Below are 22,247 nucleotides of genomic sequence, written 5' to 3'. Positions count from 1 at the left end.
GAGGCCACTGCCTGCAATATATGATATATATTTTTCCTTATCAGTATGTTTACATTTCCAAAGCCTCCCGCTCTTAATCAAGGGAATGTTTTGAAAAGAGAAACACTCTTGCAAGTCAGGAAGAAGAAAAATATATATTCATTAATCTTATGAAAGCATTTTCCCCTGAAATATTTGTTAATCTCTACTACAGATATATAGGCATTACCCCTTGCAATCCCTATGCACTTATATATCTATATCTTATATACATTAATTTTATATATGCTTTTTCCCCTTATATGTTTGCAACTCTTTGCAAATCCTATCCACATATAGATATCTAGAGATTTCCATGTATCTGTATATTTATATCTATATGTGCACATTATTTTATATATGAATTTTCCCCTTATTTGCAAGTCGCTGCAAATCCTATATAGATATAATTATTTATTATTTGTCGTTTCAGAAGCTAACTGAGGGTATAGTTGTAATACACGTAAAAACACAAAGTTTTAAAAACTTGGCATGATATTAAATGTCCTTTGGACAGAAGCTGGCCACTTGGAATGCCTCGGGTGTTTCTATAAAAAGGGCCTCCATTGTGCTCAGGCTGCATTGTAGTAAATGGTCTGTGGTTTGCTCTTCTCCACACTTGCATGTCGTGGACTCTACTTTGTGGCCCCATTTCTTAAGGTTGGCTCTGCATTTTGTGGAGCCAGAGCACCTTCCAAGTTGCCTTGTCTTCTGTGTGCCCCGGAGAGAGTTTCTCATCCGGTCTCAGCCACGGATTGAGGTTCCGGGTTTTAGCCTGCCACTTTTGGACTCTTGCTTGCTGAGGATTTCTGTAGATCTTAGGAAGCTATTTCTTGATTTAAGGCATTGTTATGCTGGCTGATACCTGAATAGAGGATGGGCTAGAGATGTCAATGCCTTGATCCTTTCATTATTGGTTGCTACTTCCCGGCGGATGTCAGGTGGTACAGTACCGGCTAAACCAGGGGTCCCCAAACTTTTTAAGCCGAGGGCCGGTCCACAATCCTTCAGACTGTTGAAGGGCCAGATTATCATTTGAAAAAAACAAACAAACAAATTCTGATGCACACTGCACATGTCTTATTTGTAGTGCAAAAACAACAACAACAACAAGAAAAATGAAAGAACAATACAATATTTAAAAATAAAAACAATTTTAACCAACATACATTGATCAGGATTTCAATGGGAAGTGTGTTCCTGCTTCTGGCTAATGAGATAGGTAAGTTAATTAGGGTTGTTGTTGTTGTTGTTGTTGTTGTGCGCCTTCAAGTCATTTCAGACTTTGGGCGAGCCTAAGTCTAAAATTTATTTATTTATTATTTATTTATTTACTGCATTTATTTACTACACTTGTATCACACCCTTCTGACCCCAAAGGGGACTCAGAGTGGCTTACAAATTATATGTACATACAATATATTATATTATTAGCATAGCACAATATTAGCATTATATATTACTATACTGAACTATACCACTATACTGTAATATTGTTAGTTATATTATATGTAATGTAGAACATATAATTAATATTATTATATGGTATTATTATTAGTGTTATATTGTATTACATTATAATATTATTATAATATTATATGTATATACAATATATTATATTATAAAACTGAGGGCGGGGGCCAGGTCAATGACCTCGGAGGGCCGCATCCGGCCCCCGGGCCTTAGTTTGGGGACCCCTGGGCTAAACAGTATAATTTCTCCAGCAGTGTTGGGCATAGACATCCTAATGCAACATATCTGTGCCAATCCTTGGATTTGACTGTCTTTCTCTGCTGCTTTCAGGGGGCCGTGGCCGTGGCCGGAGCGGGCCTCATGCAGAGCCTCTGCCTTCCCCTCCTGAGCGTCTACCAGCTGAGCAGCAACGGGGCCGGGCAGGTGAGTTGCCTTCTAGGCAACCTGTGGTTTAATGGCTTCCCAAACACTGCTCTCCCGGGTGGTTTGTTCATGCCCGGATCCATGCAGACAAATAAATGCAATAATATAAAAGTCTTACATACAACCATGGGCGTATAGATCTTGCCAATCCTATTTTGTTATTGTGTGTATGTATGTATATATATATATCTATATATATAAAAGAGTGATGGCATCAGGGCAGAGGACAAAACAACAAAACTACAGGCCCCCCAACCTCAAAATTTGACAACACAACCCATCATTCACGGCTCTAGGTTGATACAACAAAAAGAAAAGTATTTTCTTTTCCTAAATTCCTAAAGTCCTAATTACAGGGAGAGGAACGTAGAGGCATGGGTGAGGGGTTGTGCTGCCAGAGGAGGCGTCCAGAGGAGGGCAGAGGAGGGCAACTAAAATGATTAAGGGTCTGGAGAACAAGCCCTATGAGGAGAGGCTTAAAGAGCTGGGCATGTTTAGCCTGCAGAAGAGAAGGCTGAGAGGAGACATGATAGCCATGTACAAATATGTGAGGGGAAGTCATAGGGAGGAGGGAGCAAGCTTATTTTCTGCTGCCCTGCAGACTAGGACACGGAACAATGGCTTCAAACTACAGGAAAGGAGATTCCACCTGAACATCAGGAAGAACTTCCTCACTGTGAGGGCTGTTCGGCAGTGGAACTCTCTCCCCCGGGCCGTGGTGGAGGCTCCTTCTTTGGAGGCTTTTAAGCAGAGGCTGGATGGCCATCTGTCGGGGGTGCTTTGAATGCGATTTCCTGCTTCTTAGCGGGGGGTTGGACTAGATGGCCCTTGAGGTCTCTTCCAACTCTACTATTCTATGATTCTATGATTCTATGATTCTAGGAATAATAGTTTTTATCCAGTTGCTGCCAGTTAGAAGGCTAAGCTCTGCCCACTTGGTCTCCTAGCAACCTACTCAGCCCAGGGAACAGGCACAGTTAGGCCTCACTTAGGCCTCTTCCACAGATTATCAGATTTTAACTGGATTATATGGCAGTGTAAACCCAAGGCCCTTCCACACAGCTATATAACGCATTTAGAATCTTATATTATCTGTTTTAAATTGGATTATCTTGACTCCACACTGCCATATAATCCACTTCAGTGTGCATACTAAACATAAAGACAACCATACAACAGACATTCAATACCACCACGACCTCAACAATTTCTCACCAACACCACCAGACAACAACACAGCAACGCGTGGCCGGGCACAGCTAGTATATATATATATATATATATATATATGTAATGAAATTTCGGCTTAGGACAAAACAACAAAACTACACATCCCAGAAACACTAAACTTGGCAGTACAACCCCTCATCCATGCCTCTACGTTCATACAACAAAAAGAAAAGAATTGAAAGAGGAGTTTTTCTGCCAAAGTATACCAAGACATCTCTTGGTGTATTATGGTGTCTGGCGTGGTTATTTGCACTCTAAACACTCTATCTATGCTTCCTTCCAACTCTTCAGTTGTCTTTTGGGTTATTTGTGTTATTATCCCTATAATTGTATCTCTAATATTTTCCTTTTCTTCTTCTACTATATTCCTAAACCTCAATTGATATTCTTTTTCCTTTGCTTCTCGTACCTCCTGTTGTTGTTTAAGTGCTATTACTGTTTTTTCCATTACATTTATTGATTTTTCCATGTCCTTTTACTTTTTTCTGTAATATCTTATTCTCCTTAGCACATTCTATATTTCCTTGTTTTATCCTCTCAATGTCTTTTTGAACATGTTTTAATTCTTCTTTTATAGTTAACTGTAACTCCTCTATATCTATTGATCTACTCACATTTGCAGTTTTTCGAACTGCTAGGTTGGCAGAAGCTGGGGCTAACAGCAGGCGCTCACTCTGCTCCCTGAATTCGAACCTGTGACCTTTCGGTCTGCAAGTTCAGCAGCCCATTGCTGTAACGTGTGCCACTGGGGGCTGCTTATATTATATTAGAATATAACACAATATAATATAAATATGTATGTATTTGCAGGTGCCCCCGTCCTCTCGGAAGTCCCAGGACGCCCCTTCGTGGCCGGGCGTCTACCGCCTTTCCGTCTCCTTGATGGAGCGCCTTCTGAAGACGCTGCGCTACAACTTCCTCACCGATGCCTTGGACTTTGTGGGCGTCCATCAGGAGCGCATCCTCCAGGTAGGGGACGGAGAGAACCCTTGGCGGTCCTTGAAATCGGAGCCCAAGTCTCAATGCCGTTGCAGATGGCACAGACCCGAGCAACATCGCCCTCCCCCAGGGGTAATAAAAACAGTGCATAAAGTCAGGAATAGAAAAAGACAGCCAAAAAAAGGCCAGTGCAGTCAGTAGTTGTTAAGAGAATAAGTTAAAAAGGCACAAACCGAAGGTTCCTAGCTGCAGTCAGCGCGGAAAAAGAGGACTGAGGCTGTATATATACTCTCTGGGAGAGTGGGCGGGGCTACCATCAAAATGTTTCAATAGAAAAGGTCTAGAAGGTTCCGAACTGCATTGTGCAAGCACAAAGGGAAACCCATATGGGAATTTCACAGATCACCACTCAAAGAAACACAGTTACAGGTAGGCAACTATTTCTTTTTGCTCCAAAGTCCCGAATGCGAGTGTTCCCTCTCCTTGCAGTGCCTGAACGCCGTCCGGACGGTGCCGAGCCTGGCCTGCCTGGAAGAGGCTGACCACACCGTGGGATTCCTCCTCCAGCTTTCCAACTTCACCAAGGAATGGCACTTCCACCTGCCCCAGCTCCTTAGGGATGTCCAGGTATGGAAAAAGGGAGAAAGGGGTTGGACTGGATGGTCTTTGGGAAGCCCCTCCGAGCTATCTACACCCCTGTCTCTCTGAACCTGCTCAATGTTTACGAGGTTGGATGGCCATCTGCCGGGAGGGATCGGATTCTCTTTTTTTCTTTCTAACGGTCCAAGGCTTCAGTCTTACCTTTTCCCAGAATATACCATATATACTCAAGTATAAACCGAGATTTTCAGTCCTTTTTTAGGGCTGAAAAAGACCCCTTTGGCTTATACTTGAGTGAGTGTCCTGGTCGGCTTATATTCAGGTCGGCTTATACTCGAGTATATACATATATTATTTTTCTCTCTATTATTATTGTTATTACATGTATTATTTTATTCTATGTATTATTATTATTATTATTATTACATTTATTATTTTACTCTATTATTATTACATTTATTTGTTTCTACATCCAATTTGTTACATCCAATTCTGTGGAACTCATTGCCTCCATATGTTAGAGCAATGTCGGAGTTGCGACCTTTTGTAAAAGCGCTCAAGACTTGGCTGTTTGGTTGTGCATTTAAGTAAATCAGATCAAATTTGCCAAATAGTCACTGTTGAATGTTTTTATGTTGAATGTTTTTATACTGTGGAATGATACTTTAAATTGTAAGTCGCTCGGAGCACTCGGGTGGAGAGCGACTCATTAAGAAATAAAGTGAAGTGAAGTGAAGAAGTGATTTATTATTTTACTCTTGTCATTATTACATTTATTATTTTATACTATTATTATTACATTTATTATTTTACTCTATTATTACATTTATTATTTTATTCTATCATTATTACATTTATTATTTTACTCTATTATTACATTTATTATTTTACTCTATTATTATTACATTTATTATTTTACTCTTGTCATCATTATTACATTTATTATTTTACTCTATTATTATTACATTTATTATTTTACTCTTGTCATCATTATTACATTTATTATTTTACTCTATTATTATTATTATTATTATTACATTTATTATTTTACTCTATTGTCATTATTATTGCATTTATTATTTTATTCTATCATTATTACATTTATTATTTTACTCTATTATTACATTTATTATTTTACTCTATTATTATTACATTTATTATTTTACTCTTGTCATCATTATTACATTTATTATTTTACTCTATTATTATTATTACATTTATTATTTTACTCTATTGTCATTATTATTGCATTTATTATTTTATTCTATCATTATTACATTTATTATTTTACTCTATTATTATTACATTTATTATTTTACTCTATTATTGTTATTACATTTATTATTTTACTCTATTATTATTATTGGATGGATACGTAATCACACTTACATTGAAGAAGGTTAGAATAATGATTTAATCAGAGTTGGACAGTCTTATCTTAAATTACAGTTTTATCTAAATATTCAAAAACATTTAACCTACTGATGCCTCAATTAGTGTAATTTTATTGTTATCTGTTTTTATTTTAGAAATTGACTCGTAGCTGCTGCATTGCCCACCCTCAGCTTATACTCGAGTCGATAATTTTTCCCAGGTTTTGGTGGCAAAATTAGGTGCCTCGGCTTATATTCGGGTCGGCTTATACTTGAGCATATATGGTACCTTTCTTCTTGGTTTCAGGTGAACCTGTGCTACCTGTGCCAGGCCTGCACGTCACTGCTCCACAGCCGCAAAATGCTGCAGCACTACTTGCAGGTAAGGAGGCCTCAAGGCAGAAAGGAAAGAGAGATTTCCCTCCCTAATAATAATATTAATAATAATAATAATAATAATAATTATTATTATTATTATTATTATTATTATTTATTACCCATCTCTCCTTACATATCTCCTTATGTCCGTGGGTAGAAATAAATAATACATGAATTATTCTTGATGTTGTTGTTATTACCCACTTCCTGTTTGTGGATAGAAACAAATAATAGTAATAGTCATACAATGATTTTGATGTTGTTGATGTTGTTGTTGTTGTTATTACCCACTTCCTGTTTGTAGACAGAAACAAATAATAGTAATAGTCGTAGAATGATTTTGATGTTGTTGTTATTGTTATTACTCACTTCCTGTTTGTGGACAGAAACAAATAATAGTAGTCGTGCAATGATTGTTGATGTTGTTGTTGTTGATGATGTTATTACCCACTTCCTGTTTGTGGACAGAAACAAATAATAGTAGTCGTGCAATGATTGTTGATGTTGTTGTTGTTGATGATGTTATTACCCACTTCCTGTTTGTGGACAGAAACAAATAATAGTAGTCGTGCAATGATTGTTGATGTAGTTGTTGTTGATGATGTTATTACCCACTTCCTGTTTGTGGACAGAAACAAATAATAATAGTAATAGTAGTAGTGCAATGATTGTTGACGTTGTTGATGATGTTGTTATTACCCACTTCCTGTTTGTGGACAGAAACAAATAATAGTAATAGTAGTAGTGCAGTGATAACGGAATGATTTTTGGATGACGTGATTTTAATATTGATATAATATTTTTAATATGTATGGTTTTTAATTCTTTTTTAAGCTTATATTTGTGTGTGTGAGGCATTGAATGGTTTCCATATGTAAGCCGCCTTGAGTCCCCTTCGGGGTGGAAAGAGGTGGGGTATAAATGGGATAAATAAGAAGATAGAAGTAGTAATAATAGTAATAATAATAATAATAATAATAATAATAATTGTTATTATTATTAACCCACTTCCAGTTTGTGGGTAGAAACTATTGTATTATTATTACTGTATTACATTATATTATTATCGGTATTATGTGGATATGCAATATATCATTAGCATAGCACGATGTTAGTATTATGCATTACTATATTGTACTGTACCGCTATACTGCAATATTATTAGTAATATTACATGTAATATATAAGATACAATTATTATATTACTATATATTATTATATTGTGACTCCCTCATGTCTGTCTCTACGTCTGCTTCTCTCTCAGGCCAAGAACGGGGAGTCGCTCCCCCCGCCACTCCCGGCTGTTCCCCGCCCCCCGCCGCGCCCCCCGCAACCGCCGCCCCCCGCCTTGGCCAAGGCCCCCAGCCCCGAAGCAGAGGCCGCCGAGCAGCGCTCCCTGCGCACCGTCCAGTACGGCCTCCTGAAGATCCTCAGCAAGTCCCTGGCCGCCCTGAGACACTTCACCCCGGACATCTGCCAGATCCTCCTCGATCAGGTACACCCCCCCCCCACGAGACTTTTTCTGGAACCTGCCTCCTTAAGAAGAGTCAAAGGATGGTCGTGGTTGGAATCATAACATCATCGGATAATATGTTGTCGAAGGCTTTCATGGCCGGAATCACCGGGTTGCTGTGGATGTGGGTCAAGTACAACTTTTGTAAATAATGGCAAATTCTCCCCAAACCTCTTGTTCAGTTGCTGATCAATTCCTCTGTGAACTGTGTGCCATAGGAAAGGGTTAAGGGAGAGGCAATGGGCAGGGTCATGCAAATTAGGGAACCCTGGGATGTCCATTCTGGAGGAAAAACAGAACGTCTAGGAGGAAATGCACCCCATATTCCTTCACTTTTATTATAGGGTTTTAATGGCATGTTTTATATTGTATTTGACTAGCTGTGCCCGGCCACGCGTTGCTGTGGCGTTATCTGGTGGTGTCTGTATTTTATAGGCAGTGTGGAAAAGGCCTAAGTGAGGCCTAACTTTGCTTGTCCCCTGGGCTGAGTGGGTTGCTAGGAGACCAAGTAGGCAGAGCTTAGCCTTCTAACTGGCAGCAATTGGATAAAAACAATTATTCCTCTCCCTCTAATTAGGACTTTATTTTTCTTTTCGTTTTGTTGTATCAACCTAGAGGCATGGATGAGGGGTTGTGCTGTCAATTTTTGAGGTTGTGGGGTGTTTAGTTTTGTTGTTTTGTCGGTCGCGAGGATTCCATCACTCTTTTATATATATAGATGGTCTGGCTTTTGTATATTTGTTTGTTCGTCTTGTATGCGAAAGACCTATGGTCTAAGCATTAAATAAATATATATATTATATGGATATGGATATCTATATATATAAAGGAGTAATGGTGTTCGTTCCTCTCACTAAACAACAAAAGTACAAGCCCCAGAACCTAGAAATTTGGCAACACAACCCACCATCCTTGCCCCTAGGTTCCGACAACAAAAAGACAAGAAAAATAAAGTCCTAATTAGAAGGAGATAAATGATTGTTTTTAATCCAATTGCTGCCAGTTAGAAGGCTAAGCTCCGCCCACTTGGTCTCCTAGCAACCCACTCAGCCCAGTGTTAATAGAATAAAAAATAAAATAAATACAAATAATACAATAAAAAACAAACACTAAAATAATTAAACACACAAAAAATTTATACAATAAAATACTATAATAACAAAATAACTAAAAATAATACAACAAAATAATAAAATATAATAAATAAAAAAGATAAGTTACAATAAAATTAATTAAAAAATACAAATAACGTCAAATAAAAATTCCACAACAATTTTTAACCAATACCACCACCACTTTGCCACAGCAACGCGTGGCCGGGCACAGCTAGTATATATATATATATATATACAGTAGAGTCTCACTTATCCAAGCCTCGCTTATCCAAGCTTATACGTTGGATAAGCGAGACTCCACTGTATATATATATATATGTGTGTATATTTATACCTTCTAACCTCTTTCTCTCTCTTTCTGTCCCTCTTGCAGTCTCTGGACCTTGCAGAATACAACGTCCTCTTCCTGCTGAGCTTCACGACCCCGGCCTTCGATTCCGAGGTGGCCCCTTCCTTTGGGACGTTGTTGGCCACCGTCAACGTGGCCCTTAACATGCTGGGAGAGGTAGGCACGTCTTTTCCTCAGTCATATCTATGCCTCTATCAATCTATTTGAATCATATCTATGGCTGGATGACTCTCTGTCGGGAAGGATCGGATGGTGTCTTCCTTTATGGCAGAAGACGGTTGGACCGGATGGCCTTTAGAGGTCCCTTCCAACTCCAGGGTTCTATTATAAACCTATCATATATGTTTCTCAATCATATTTATGCATCTATCTATCTGTATCAGTCATATCTAAAGTAGAGTCTCACTTATCCAATGTTCTGGATTATCCAAGCCATTTCTGTAGTCAATGTTTTCAATACATCAAGATATTTTGGTGCTAAATTCGTAAATACAGTAATTACTACATAGCATTACTGCGTATTGAACTACTTTTTCTGTCAAATTTGTAGTAGAACATGTTTGGGTGCTTAACTTGCAAAACAATAATCTTATTTGATGTTTAATAGGCTTTTCCTTAATCCCTCCTTATTATCCAACATATTCGCTTATCCAAGGTTCTGCCGGCCCGTTTATGTTGGATAAGTGAGACTCTTCTGTACAATTAAAATAGTGTATATTATATTGCATTACATTACAATGTTATTATCAATATTATATGTATATACAATATATTATATCATTAGCATAGCACAATATTAGCATTATATATTAATATATTGACCTATACGACTATACTGCAATGTTATTAGTAATATTATATGTAATATATAATATACAATTAAAATAGTGTATTATTATTATATTGCATTACATTACAAGGTTATTATCAATATTATATGTATATACAAATGTTATATTATTAGTATAGCACAATATTAGCATTATATATTATGATATTGTACTATATGCCTATACTGCAATGTTATTAGTAATATTACATGTAACATATAATATACAATTAAAATGGTGTATTATTTTGCATTACATTATAATGTTATGAATATTATATGTATATAAAATATATTATATTAATAGCATAGCACAATATTAGCATTATATATTACGATATTGTACTATATGCCTATACTGCAATAGTATTAGTAATATTACATGTAATATATAATATACAATTAAAATAGCATATTGCATTACATTATAATTTTATTATCAATATTATATGTATATACAATACAATATATTATATTATTATTATAGCACAATATTAGCATTATATATTACAATATTGTACTATACGACAATACTGCAATACTATTAGTAATATTACATGTAACATATAATATACAATTAAAATATTACATGTAATATATAATATACAATTAAAATAGTGTATTGTTATATTGTATTACATTATAATATTATATGTATATCCAATATATTATTAGTATAGTATAATATTAGTATTCTATTATTATATATTATTATAGCATAATATTAGTATTATATATAGCATAATATTAGTATTATATATTCTATATTCTTTTCCTTATCCGCATGAAGCTGGACAAGAAGAAGGATTCTCTTGTGCTGCCTGACGGACAGGAAGGGAACAAGACCCTCAAGTACGTCTCCTGCTTTCTCCTCTTTCTTTATGCAACATTATGATTTTCAAGGGAAGGAATTGATGAAGCTACCCATTATTGTTATTATTTCTGCTGCTAAGAGTAGCCAAGTGCTTGCACATTATTATTATTATTATCATCATTAGTATTAGTATATGATACACAAGATTAGTCCAAAGCAAACAAGATCACTATGCTGGCTGTTGTGTTGGATCACACGTCAAGCACTTCCCAAGTGTCTAGGACTATTATTATTATTGTTGTTGTTATTATTATTTTCTGCTGCTGCTGCCAAGAGTAACCAAATGTTTGTCCTACATTATTATTTTGATGATGATGATTATTATTATTATTTCTGCTGCTGCTGCCGGAAAGAATATTTAAGAGTTTGTCCAACATATTATTATTATTATTATTATTATTATTATTATTAATAATAATAATATTATTATATATTATAATACTATATTTTATTATTATTATTATTATTATTATTATTATTATTATTATTATTATTATTATTATTTCTACTGCTAAGAATAGGTGTGTTTGTACATTATTGTTATTCCTGCTGCTAAGAGTTACTGTGTTTGCCTAACATCATCATCAGCATTATTATTATTATTATTGCTGCTGCTGCTAAGAGTAGCCAAGTGTTTGTTCAACATTATTATTATTATTATTATTATTATTATTATTATTATTATTACTTCTGCTGCTAAGAATAGGCAAGTGTTTGCATATTATTCTTATTCTTGCTGCTAAAAGTAGCTGAATGTTTGCCTATATCATCATCCTCATTATATTATTATTATTATTATTATTATTATTATTATTATTATTATTATTATTATTCTGCTGCTAAGAGTAGTAGAGTGTTTGCACATTATAATTCGTGCTGCTGCTAAGAGCATCTGAATGTTTGTCTAACATCATCATCATTATGATAAAGATTATTATTATTCCTACTCCTGCTAAGAGTAGCTGAGCATTTGCATATTATTATTCCTGCTGCTGCTAAGAGTAGCTGAGTTTTCCTATAATAATAATAATAATAATAATTCCCTAGACACTTGGGAAGTGTTCGACTTGTGATTTTGTGATACGAAATCCAGCATATCTATCTTGTTTGCTGTGTCATAATAAAATAATAATAATAATAATAATAATAATAATAATAATAATAATAATAATAATAATAATACATCACACAGTCCTAGACACTTGGAAAGTGTTCGACTTGTGATTTAGTGATATGAAATCCAGCATATCTATCTTGTTTGCTGTGTCATAATAAAATAATAATAATAATAATAATAATAATAATAATAATAATAATAATACATCACACAGTCCTAGACACTTGGGAAGTGTTCGACTTGTGATTTAGTGATATGAAATCCAGCATATCTATCTTGTTTGCTGTGTCATAATAAATAATAATAATAATAATAATAATAATACATCACACAGTCCTAGACACTTGGGAAGTGTTCGACTTGTGATTTTGTGATATGAAATCCAGCATATCTATCTTGTTTGCTGTGTCATAATAATAATAATAATAATAATAATAATAATAATAATAATAATACATCACACAGTCCTAGACACTTGGGAAGTTTTTTGACTTGTGATTTAGTGATATGAAATCCAGCATATCTATCTTGTTTGCTGTGTCATAAATAATAATAATAATAATAATAATAATAATAATAATAATAATATACATCACACAGTCCTAGACACTTGGGAAGTGTTCGACTTGTGATTTTGTGATACGAAATCCAGCATGTCTATCTTGTTTGCTGTGTCATACAATATAATAATAATAATAGTAATAATAATAATAATAATAATAATATACATCACACAGTCCTAGACACTTGGAAAGTGTTCGACTTGTGATTTTGTGATATGAAATCCAGCATATCTATCTTGTTTGCTATGTCATAATAATAATAATAATAATAATAATAATAATAATAATAATAATACATCACACAGTCCTAGACACTTGGGAAGTGTTTGACTTGTGATTTTGTGATACGAAATCCAGCATATCTATCTTGTTTGCTGTGTCATACAATTAAATAATAATAATAATAATAATAATAATAATAATAATAATAATAATAATAATACATCACACAGTCCTAGACACTTGGGAAGTTTTTTTACTTGTAATTTAGTGATATGAAATCCAGCATATCTATCTTGTTTGCTGTGTCATACTCTGTCTTTGTGTCAATAATAATAATAATACATCGGGGAGGCCTTGTGATTGGCCCTCCCTGTTTCTGCAGTTTGATCAACTTTCTCCATGTATTTATGAAAGAATCAATTAGGGAATGATATTTATAACCCAGGAACAATAATCATGTTACACAGTGTTATTCGTTCTGCATTGCCTTCCTCTCTCTCTCTCTTTTTCCAGGTCTCTGCTGATGTTTACAATGGAGAACTGTTTCTACCTGCTCATCTCTCAGGCTGTTCGGTACCTGAAAGACCCAGCCGTTCACCCGAGGGACAAGCAGCGCATGAAGCAGGAGCTGAGCTCGGAGCTGGTAAGGAAATAAATTATTATTATTAATAATAATAATAATAATAATAATAATATAGTAATAATAATAAAAGTTCTACTTACAGATTCCTAGAGTTGGAAGAGACCCCAAGGGCCATCCAATTCAACCCCATTTATGTAATAAAGGAAGACACAATCTGATTCCTCCCGACAGATGGCCATCCAGTCTCTTGTTAAAGGGATGTGTATTACCACTGTTTCTTTTAGAGTTGGAGGGAGGCATTTGCTAGCTTTGAGCATTGGATGGAATGACAACTCTGAGCTGGAAAGGAAATAATAATAATAATAATAATAATAATAATAATAATAATAATAATAATAGAGAACATAATCATATAACAACACCAACAACTTTTAAGATGGTAAGGAGGTCATAATCTAGTAATAATCATAATAGTAGTAATAGTAATATAGAGTGTTGAAACACGTATATGAAAAGGCATTATAGTAATAATAATGATAATTTTATATTAATTCCTCGACTCTACTTTTGGCTCAAGGCTGGCTGGGCACCACTTAGTTAAGTACATATAATAGTTAAGTACATATTTAAGATCACGTTAATTTGTGCAGAGTGTAATCTGACCTGTCTGGTTCTCTCCTTTCTTTCTTGCTTGCTTGCTTGCTTGCCTGCCTCTCTTTACCTTCCTTCCTTACTCTCTTCTGTCCTTCCTTTCTCCCTTTTTTTCCTTTGTCCCTTTCTTCCTCCCGTCCTTTGCTTGCTTCCTTCCTTCTGCCTTTCCTTCTTTCCTTCCTTTCTCCCTCCCTTCCTTCTCCCTCCCTCCCATTTCCTTCCTTCCTCCTTCCCTCTCTTCCTTCCTCCCTTCCTTCTTTCCCTCGTTCTTCTTTCCTTTCCCCCTCCCTCTCTTCCTCCACTTCTCCCTCCCTCCCTGTCTCCCTCAATTCCTTTCTCCTTTCTTCCATCTTTCCTTTCTCCCTTCTTTCCCTCCCTCTCTTCCTCCACTTCTCCCTGCCTCCCTTCCTTTCTCCTTTCTTCCATCTTTCCTTTCTCCTTTCCTACTTTCCTTCCCTTTTCCCTTCATTTTTCACTCCCTCCCTCTTCTTTCCTTCCTTGCTCCTTCCCTCTCTTCCTTCCTCCATTTCTCCCTTCCTCCCTTCCTTCTTCATCCTTTCCTTCTTTCCTTCCTTCGTCCCTTTCTTCTTTCCTTCCTTCTCCCTTCCTCTTCCATCCTTTCTCTTTACCTCCTTTCTCCTTCCCTCTTTTCCTTCCTCCATTTCTCCCTCCCTTCCTTTCTCCCTTCCTTCTTTCCTTCCTTCGTCCCTTTCTCCTGTCTTCCTTTTCTTCCTTCCTTCCTTCTCCCTTCCTCTTCCTTTCTCTTTCCTTCCTTCCTTCCTTCTCCCTCCCTTCTCCCTCCCTCCCTTCTCCATCTCTTCCTTCTTTCCTTCCTTTGTCCCTTTTTTCTTTCCTCCTTTTCTTCCTTTTTTCGTCCCTTTCTCCCGTCTTTCTTTTCTTCCTTCCTTCGTCTTTCTTTCCTTCCTTTGTCCCTTTCTCCCGTCTTTCTTTTCTTCCTTCCCCCTTTTCTTCCTTCCTTCCTTCCTTCCTTCTCCCTTCCTCTTCCACTTTTCTCTTTCCTTCCTTGCTCCTTCCCTCTCTTCCTTCCTCCATTTCTCCCTCCATCCCTTCCTTCTTTCCTTCCTTTGTCCCTTTTTTCCATCTTTCTTTTCTCCCTTCCTCCTTTCCTTCCTTCTCCCACTTCCATCCTTTCTCTTTCCTTCCTTTCTTATCCCTCCCCCCTCCCTTCTCCATCCCTTCCTTCCTTCCATCTTTCCTCCCTCCCTCTTCTTTCTTTCCTTTCTCCTTCCCTCTCTTCCTTCCCCCATTTCTCCATCCCTCCCTTCTCCATCCTTTCCTTCCTTCCTTTTCCCTCTTCTGTCCTTTTTCTTTCCTTCCTTCCTTCCTTCTCCCTACCTCTTCCTTCTCCCTCCCTCCCTCCCTCCCTCCCTCCCTTCCTTCCCTCCTTCCTTCCTCCTTTCCTTCCTTCCTCTCCTCCCTCCTCTCCCCGCAGAGCACCCTCCTCTCCAGCCTCTCCCGCTACTTCCGCCGGGGGGGCCCGTCCTCCCCGTCCTCGGGGCCCCCCCTCCCCCCGGCGCAGGCCAAGCCCCCCTCCAAATCGGGTCCGGAGGCGCAGGAGCCCCTCTTCCAGCTGGTCCAGGCCTTCGTCCGACACGTCCAGAGATGAGCTTCCTTTCCGGGAGGAGCACCCCTTGCCGCTTCCGCCCTGGGGGTCCCGGGCCTGGACGCCTCCTGACCAAGACCCTGCCGAGAGGCCGACTTCCTCTTCTGGACGAGGCTCCTCCTTCCGCCTCTTCCTCCAAAAGACTCCGCCGTTGTTTTCTAGAAACGCCAGGCTTTCCGTCGCTTCCTTTTTTTTGTACGACTCGTTCCCTATTTATACTGATTAAAAACACACACACATACGTTTGTAAGCAATCCCGTGGCCGTCCTTGTCCCAAAGCATCGCCTTCTCGTTTCAGTTCGGCCGGAAATAAATCCCGAGCTTCATTAAGACACAAGGGAGATAGAAGGAGGAGGAGGAGGAGGGGAAGCGCAGTAGGAAGAGCAGGAAAGCCTTGCCGAAAAGTCAGGAGTTGAACACAGACCAGGCAGGCTCAGCCACAGGTAGGACGACTTTTACAACATCTCGAGAAAAGTTAGTCCCACAAACAGAAATCCTATGTTTTGCTCTTTGGGATCGTGGCCTTCCTCCCAGTCAGCCTTGTTTGAAAGAGGAAAGTGGGCTATAAGTAATAATAATAATAATAATAATAATAATATCATGATTATTATACTTTGCTCTTTGGGATCGTAGCCTTCCTCCCAGCCAGATGGGAAGGTGCTTGAGCCTTGTTTGAGAGAAGAAAATGGGCTAATAATAATAATAATAATAATAATAATAATAATAATAATAATAATATCATGATCATTATACTTTGCTCTTTGGGATCGTGACCTTCCTCCCAGCCAGATGGGAAGGTGCTTTGAGCCTTGTTTGAGAGGAAAGTGGGCTATAAATAATAATACTGTAATAATAATAATAATAATAATATGATTATTAAACATTGGTCTTTGGGATCGTGACCTTCCTCCCAGCCGGATGGGAAGATGCTTTGAGCCTTGTTCGAGAGAGGAAAATGGGCTATAAATAATAATAATAATAACAACAACAGTAACAATAATATTATCTATGTTTTGCTCTTTGGGATGTTGACTTTCCCCCAATCGAACTGGAAAGATGCTTTGGGTCTTGTTTGAAAAAGGAAGACAATCTAATAATGATGATGATGATAATAATAATAATAATAATAATATCATGATCATTATACTTTGCCCTTTGGGTTGGTGATCTTTCTCCCAGTCGGACTGGAAAGGTGCTTTGAGTCTTGTTTGAGAAAGGAAATCAGTCTAATAATAATAATAATAATAATAATGATCATATATTTTATTTCTTACCCATCTCTCCCAATGGCTCGACAAACTGCTTCTTACACCTCCCAAAATCAAGCTTCTGTTTCTGCTATTTATAAAGATTTAACAGTTTCCTCACAGCAATTATATTTTGATGCCTATTGGAAAAAAATGAATTTTGGGAGAGATCCATAGATATAAAACCTAAAGTTTTTGAATCTGCTGGCATTCTTTATAAAGTCCTGCCTTCTTAAACAATTGTATTTTGATGCCCGTTGTCCTTTGGGAAGAATTGAATTGGGAGAGAAAGCCAATATATTATGTAACAATAATAATAATAATAATAATAATAATAATAATAATAATAATACATCACACAGTCCTAGACACTTGGGAAGTGTTCAACTTGTGATTTTGTGATACGAAATCCAGCATGTCTATCTTGTTTGCAGTGTCATATAATAATAATAATAATAATAATAATAATAATAATAATACATCACACAGTCCTAGACACTTGAGAAGTGACTTGTGATTTTGTGATACGAAATCCAGCATGTCTATCTTGTTTGCTGTGTCGTCATAATAATAATAATAATAATAATAATAATAATAATAATAATAATAATAATACAACATCACACAGTCCTAGACACTTGGGAAGTGACTTGTGATTTTGTGATACGAAATCCAGCATGTCTATCTTTTTGCTGTGTCATAATAAATAATAATAATAATAAATAATTTGATTGAAGTCAAAAATCAGAAACTCCTCAAAGCACAGCAGACAAAGAATCAGTACAAGAAAACTGCACTACAAACTAGAGCTGACAGCTGGCACAACAAAACATTGCATGGAAAGTTCCTTCACAAAATTGTGATTTTGTGATACGAAATCCAGCATATCTATCTTGTTTGCTGTGTCATAATAATAATAATAATAATAATAATAATAATAATAATAATAATATGTATGTAAACAAAGAAAAGCAGGACAGAACAACAGGCCAGGCGCTTTATTGGCAAATGTCAGTCATTATTATAGATATAAGATGTGCCACACCAAAATGCTCCGCAACCAGGATTGAGTTGTTAGAGGGATCTCGGAAAAAATAAATAAGCGCAGCCATATCCGAAAGGGCAAGCCGATGGAAGAGAAGAGTCATCTCCGGGTTCTTCTCTCGCTCCGGAGAGGGAAATATGGCTTACTCGAAGGCGGTCCGCCGTGGGTTTTGTACGTTTACATTTCCAAGTGTCCAAGCGAAGAGAAAAAGTGACATTCAAGTCCGTTGAGACGAGAATAAATTAAAAAGCATAATGAAGAAAATGCTCTTTGGGTCAGCCGTGAAAGAAAGCAACAAAAAAGAAGACGGCGAATCTCCACCCGCGAGAACGGGATCCCTTTCTTTGGAATTTTAACGAGTCTTCTTTCTCCGTCTGCGGTTCACAGTTCTCGAGGAAAGTTAGGAAAGTGGGGAACGAATTAAGCTCGGAATGTACAAAACGGTCGAGAAGACGGCGATACGAGGAAGTCCGAAAGGGGTGCAGCGAGCAAAGGAAAAAGAAGAGAGTCGGCTCCGAAAGCCACCGGTGAGACCTCGACCCAAAGTGAAGAGGAAGGGAATATAATCCGACCGGAAACGAGCAAATGGTCTTGGATAAAAACCCTTTTGGGGGGGGGGGGACAAAAATGATGCCGAGGAAGCTTTGCTTCGGGAGTGTGTGCTTAGCTGAGCAGTTCCAAGTAGGTGACGGGGACCTTGCCCTTCTGGTTGCCTCTCTCGCCGACGAGCCAGTCGGGGTCCATCCCTGGGAGGCTGTACACCATGATCATCTGCGAGAAAGAGGCAGGAAGACACACACGGGTCAGGCATAACCCATTACACATTATTACCTTTGCGGTGCTACCTATGTATTGGTATAGTGTGAAATTGTGCTTGGAGCTTAAAGCTATGTGTAATCTAGAAATGAAGAGGTTAAATGCATAGAGTGGGAATGTAATGCTAGAGTGTAACTGGGAAGTTTCCGGTTGCTAGCCGGAGGTACGGGTCAGACATAACCCATTACGCATTATTACCGTTGCAGTGGTACGTATGTATTGGTACAGTGTGAGATCATGCTTGGAGCTTAAAGCTATGTGTAATCTAGAAGTGAAGAGGTTAAATGCATAGAGTGGGAATGTAATGCTAGAGTGTAACTTTGGGAAGTTTCTGGTTGCTAGCCATAGGTATGTTTTAGAGATAAGAATGGAATGTGAGGCAGGAAGATACGGGTCAGACATAATACATTATACATTATTACTGTTGCGGTGCTACCTATGTATTGGTATAGTGTGAAATTGTGCTTGGAGTTTAAAGCTACGTGTAATCTAGAAGTGAAGAGGTTAACTGCATAGAGTGGGAGTGTAATGCTAGAGCAGTGATGGCCAACGTATGACACGTGTGTTAGCACTGACACACCTAGCCATTTTTGCTCACACGCTGCTGCCTGCAGATTGATTGGATGACTATGTCTTTTGTGGCCAAATTTGGTGTGATTTGGTCCAGTGGTTTTGTTGTTTACTCCATGGGAATTATGCACATTACATACATACATACATACATACATACATATATATATATATATATATATATATATATATATATATATATATTCTATTATTATTGTAGTATATTATCATATGATTACCATTATATTATTCATTATTCATAACTACAGTAGAGTCTCATTTATCCAAGCTAAACGGGCTGGCAGAAGCTTGGATGAGCGAATATCTTGGATAATAAGGAGAGATTAAGGAAAAACCTATTAAACATCAAATTAGGTTATGATTTTACAAATTAAGCACCAAAACATCATGTTATACAACAAATTTGACAGAAAAAGTAGTTCAATATGCAGTAATGTTATGTAGTAATTACTGTATTTATCAATTTAGCACCAAAATATCATGATATATTGAAAACATTGACTACAAAAATGGCTTGGATTATCCAGAGGCTTGGATAAGCGAGGCTTGGATAAGTGAGATTCTACTGTACATTGAAACTAGGATAGAGAGAAATCAGCGTGGAAACTGCAAGAGGTACCATAGATTGTTGTACATGGAAATAAGGGTAGTAAATAGTTTTTGATTTATGAAATACAGTTATATATTACAATTATACATTTTTGTTATTTCAACTATACATATTGCGAAATTATGGTTGTTGTTTTTTCTTGAAGTGACACACCACCCAAGCCATGCTAGGTTTTTTGGTGAATGTTGACACACCAAGCGCAAAAGCTTGCCCATCATTGTGCTAGAGTGTAACTTTGGGAAGTTTCTGGTTTCTAGCCAGACATATGTTTTAGAGATAAGAATGGAATGTGAGACAGGAAGACACGGGTCAGACATAACCCATTACGCATTATTACCGTTGCGGTGCTACCTGTGTATTGGTATAGTGTGAAATTGTGCTTGGAGTTTAAAGCTGTGTGTAATCTAGAAATGAAGAGGTTAACTGCATAGAGTGGGAATGTAATGCTAGAGTGTAACTTTGGGAAGTTTCTGGTTTCTAGCCGGAGGTATGTTTTAGAGATAAGAATGGAATGTGGGGCAGCAAGACACGGGTCAGGCATAACACATTACGCATTATTACCGTTGCGGTGCTACGTATGTATTGTTACAGTGTGAAATCGTGCTAGGAGTTTAAAGCTGTGTGTAATCTAGAAGTGAAGAGGTTAAATGCATAGAGTGGGAATGGAATGCTAGAGTGTAACTTTGGGAAGTTTCTGGTTGCTAGCCAGAGGTATGTTTTAGATCTCTAAAACATACCTCTGGCTGGCAACCAGAAACTTCCCAAAGTTACATTTTAGCAAGTGAAGAGGTTAACTGCATAGAGTGGGAGTGTAAGTTTGGGAAGTTTCTGGTTGCTAGCCGGATGTTTTAGAGATAAGAATGGAATGTTCACTCCTCAAGCCTGCTCCGATGTAGTTGGATGGAGTCTGGTAATTGTCCATCTGTCTTGTATATAGTTGGAAATACTGCAGTAAAGTTTGAGCTGCTTTGATAAGCTCAAAAGGGAGTCATGAAGCAAACTAATTCCATGTGTTCTGAGCAGACAGCCAGAATTGTTGGAGAGGAACTGAGACAGGGAAGGTGATTCGTCTCAATCAACCAACTGTCAAAACCAACACAAATCTTCTGTCTACACCCTGAGTCCTCACTGTGGTGGAATGTTGGAATGAGTGGAAATCGTGGATTTGGTGGTACGCACCTCGTCGGAGAGCAGGGAGAGCTCGCTGCTGTCGGCGGCCTCGTAGTCGTAGAGGACGCGGGCCTTGCGGGTGCCGCTGGCCGGAGGCTTCACGTCGCTGGCGTTGAGCGCTTCCACGGCCGGAGCGGATCCCGGGGCACCGACAGCAGTGGGCACAACTGGGATGGTGGGCACGGCCGGGCCTGCGACGGAGGCGGCGGCGGCGGCAACAGTAGGGGAAGCATTGTCCGGCGGAGGGGAGACGGACTCCGCGTTGCCCACAAAAGTCCCCGGAAGCCTACGAAGCAGACAGAAAAAAGACCCATTTACTCAATGCATTTCTCTCTCCAAATAATTTTTATTAAACACTAGCAATGCCCGGATTATTTGAAAAAGGCCTTGTGTTGCACCCCTAGGCTGCTTAGGCACCTTGAAACTACACTGGAGCCCAGAACGTAAGCAAACAAGCTTATACACATTATTTGTTTTTGGATGTGAGGTATTCAACTCACGACAACCCTGTGATTCCGGCCATGAAAGCTTCGACAACACATTGATTTAGTTTTCTCTCCTTCAATCCCTCAAACCCCCCTCCCAACCTCCTTTGGGTCTGTTTACTTACATTTCTCCTCTGGAACTGGAAGCAAAGGGAAAGAGGGGGAGACAAGAAAGTACAAACTTTTAATCTATGTTAATTCTATCAATATTTGTATGTATGTATTTTTATCCTTTACAATTTTATCTTGTAAATCGCCTAGAGCATCGTGGATGGAGGGCGATTAATAAGTTATTAAATGATGATGATGATGATGATGATGATGATAAACAGGCTGCGGTCGTAAAGATGTGTAATTGTGTCATAAAGGCACCCAACAATGGTCCCAACAGGGCAGTTGATGTCGTCTT

The 22,247-nt window shown here is 37.8% G+C and overlaps 3 protein-coding genes across 12 annotated transcripts in view; 1 reads left to right on the top strand and 2 right to left on the bottom strand.

The window, feature by feature from the left end:
• nup188 (nucleoporin 188) overlaps positions 1–16,115 on the top strand; it is a 71,457-nt gene extending 55,342 nt beyond the window's left edge. For both annotated transcript variants that reach the window (XM_062959897.1, XM_062959896.1), the window contains exons 36-44: positions 1,822–1,914; positions 3,955–4,113; positions 4,573–4,710; positions 6,364–6,438; positions 7,699–7,929; positions 9,436–9,567; positions 11,031–11,092; positions 13,530–13,659; positions 15,704–16,115. In XM_062959897.1, the coding sequence (XP_062815967.1) occupies positions 1,822–1,914; positions 3,955–4,113; positions 4,573–4,710; positions 6,364–6,438; positions 7,699–7,929; positions 9,436–9,567; positions 11,031–11,092; positions 13,530–13,659; positions 15,704–15,877 (1,194 nt within the window). In that variant the 3' untranslated portion in view covers positions 15,878–16,115. The remainder of the gene's footprint in view (positions 1–1,821; positions 1,915–3,954; positions 4,114–4,572; positions 4,711–6,363; positions 6,439–7,698; positions 7,930–9,435; positions 9,568–11,030; positions 11,093–13,529; positions 13,660–15,703) is intronic.
• Positions 1–22,247, bottom strand: part of zer1 (zyg-11 related cell cycle regulator) — a 244,875-nt gene that overhangs the window by 203,602 nt on the left and 19,026 nt on the right. The window lies entirely within an intron of this gene.
• sh3glb2 (SH3 domain containing GRB2 like, endophilin B2) overlaps positions 18,693–22,247 on the bottom strand; it is a 28,041-nt gene continuing 24,486 nt past the window's right edge. For 6 of the 9 annotated variants that reach the window (XM_062959929.1, XM_062959930.1, XM_062959934.1 and 3 more), the window contains 3 exons: positions 21,964–21,978; positions 21,363–21,639; positions 18,693–18,937 (listed from right to left, as the gene is read on the bottom strand). In XM_062959929.1, coding sequence (XP_062815999.1) covers positions 18,830–18,937; positions 21,363–21,639; positions 21,964–21,978 — 400 coding nt within the window. In that variant the 3' untranslated portion in view covers positions 18,693–18,829. The remainder of the gene's footprint in view (positions 18,938–21,362; positions 21,640–21,963; positions 21,979–22,247) is intronic. The other 3 variants (XM_062959931.1, XM_062959933.1, XM_062959938.1) reach the window with 1 other exon arrangement.

The sequence above is a fragment of the Anolis carolinensis genome, unplaced genomic scaffold, assembly GCF_035594765.1.
Source record: "Anolis carolinensis isolate JA03-04 unplaced genomic scaffold, rAnoCar3.1.pri scaffold_7, whole genome shotgun sequence".
Classification (NCBI taxonomy): Eukaryota; Metazoa; Chordata; class Lepidosauria; order Squamata; family Dactyloidae; genus Anolis; species Anolis carolinensis.
Note: the sequence above shows the minus strand (reverse complement) of the source record. Positions and strands in the feature narration are given on the sequence as shown.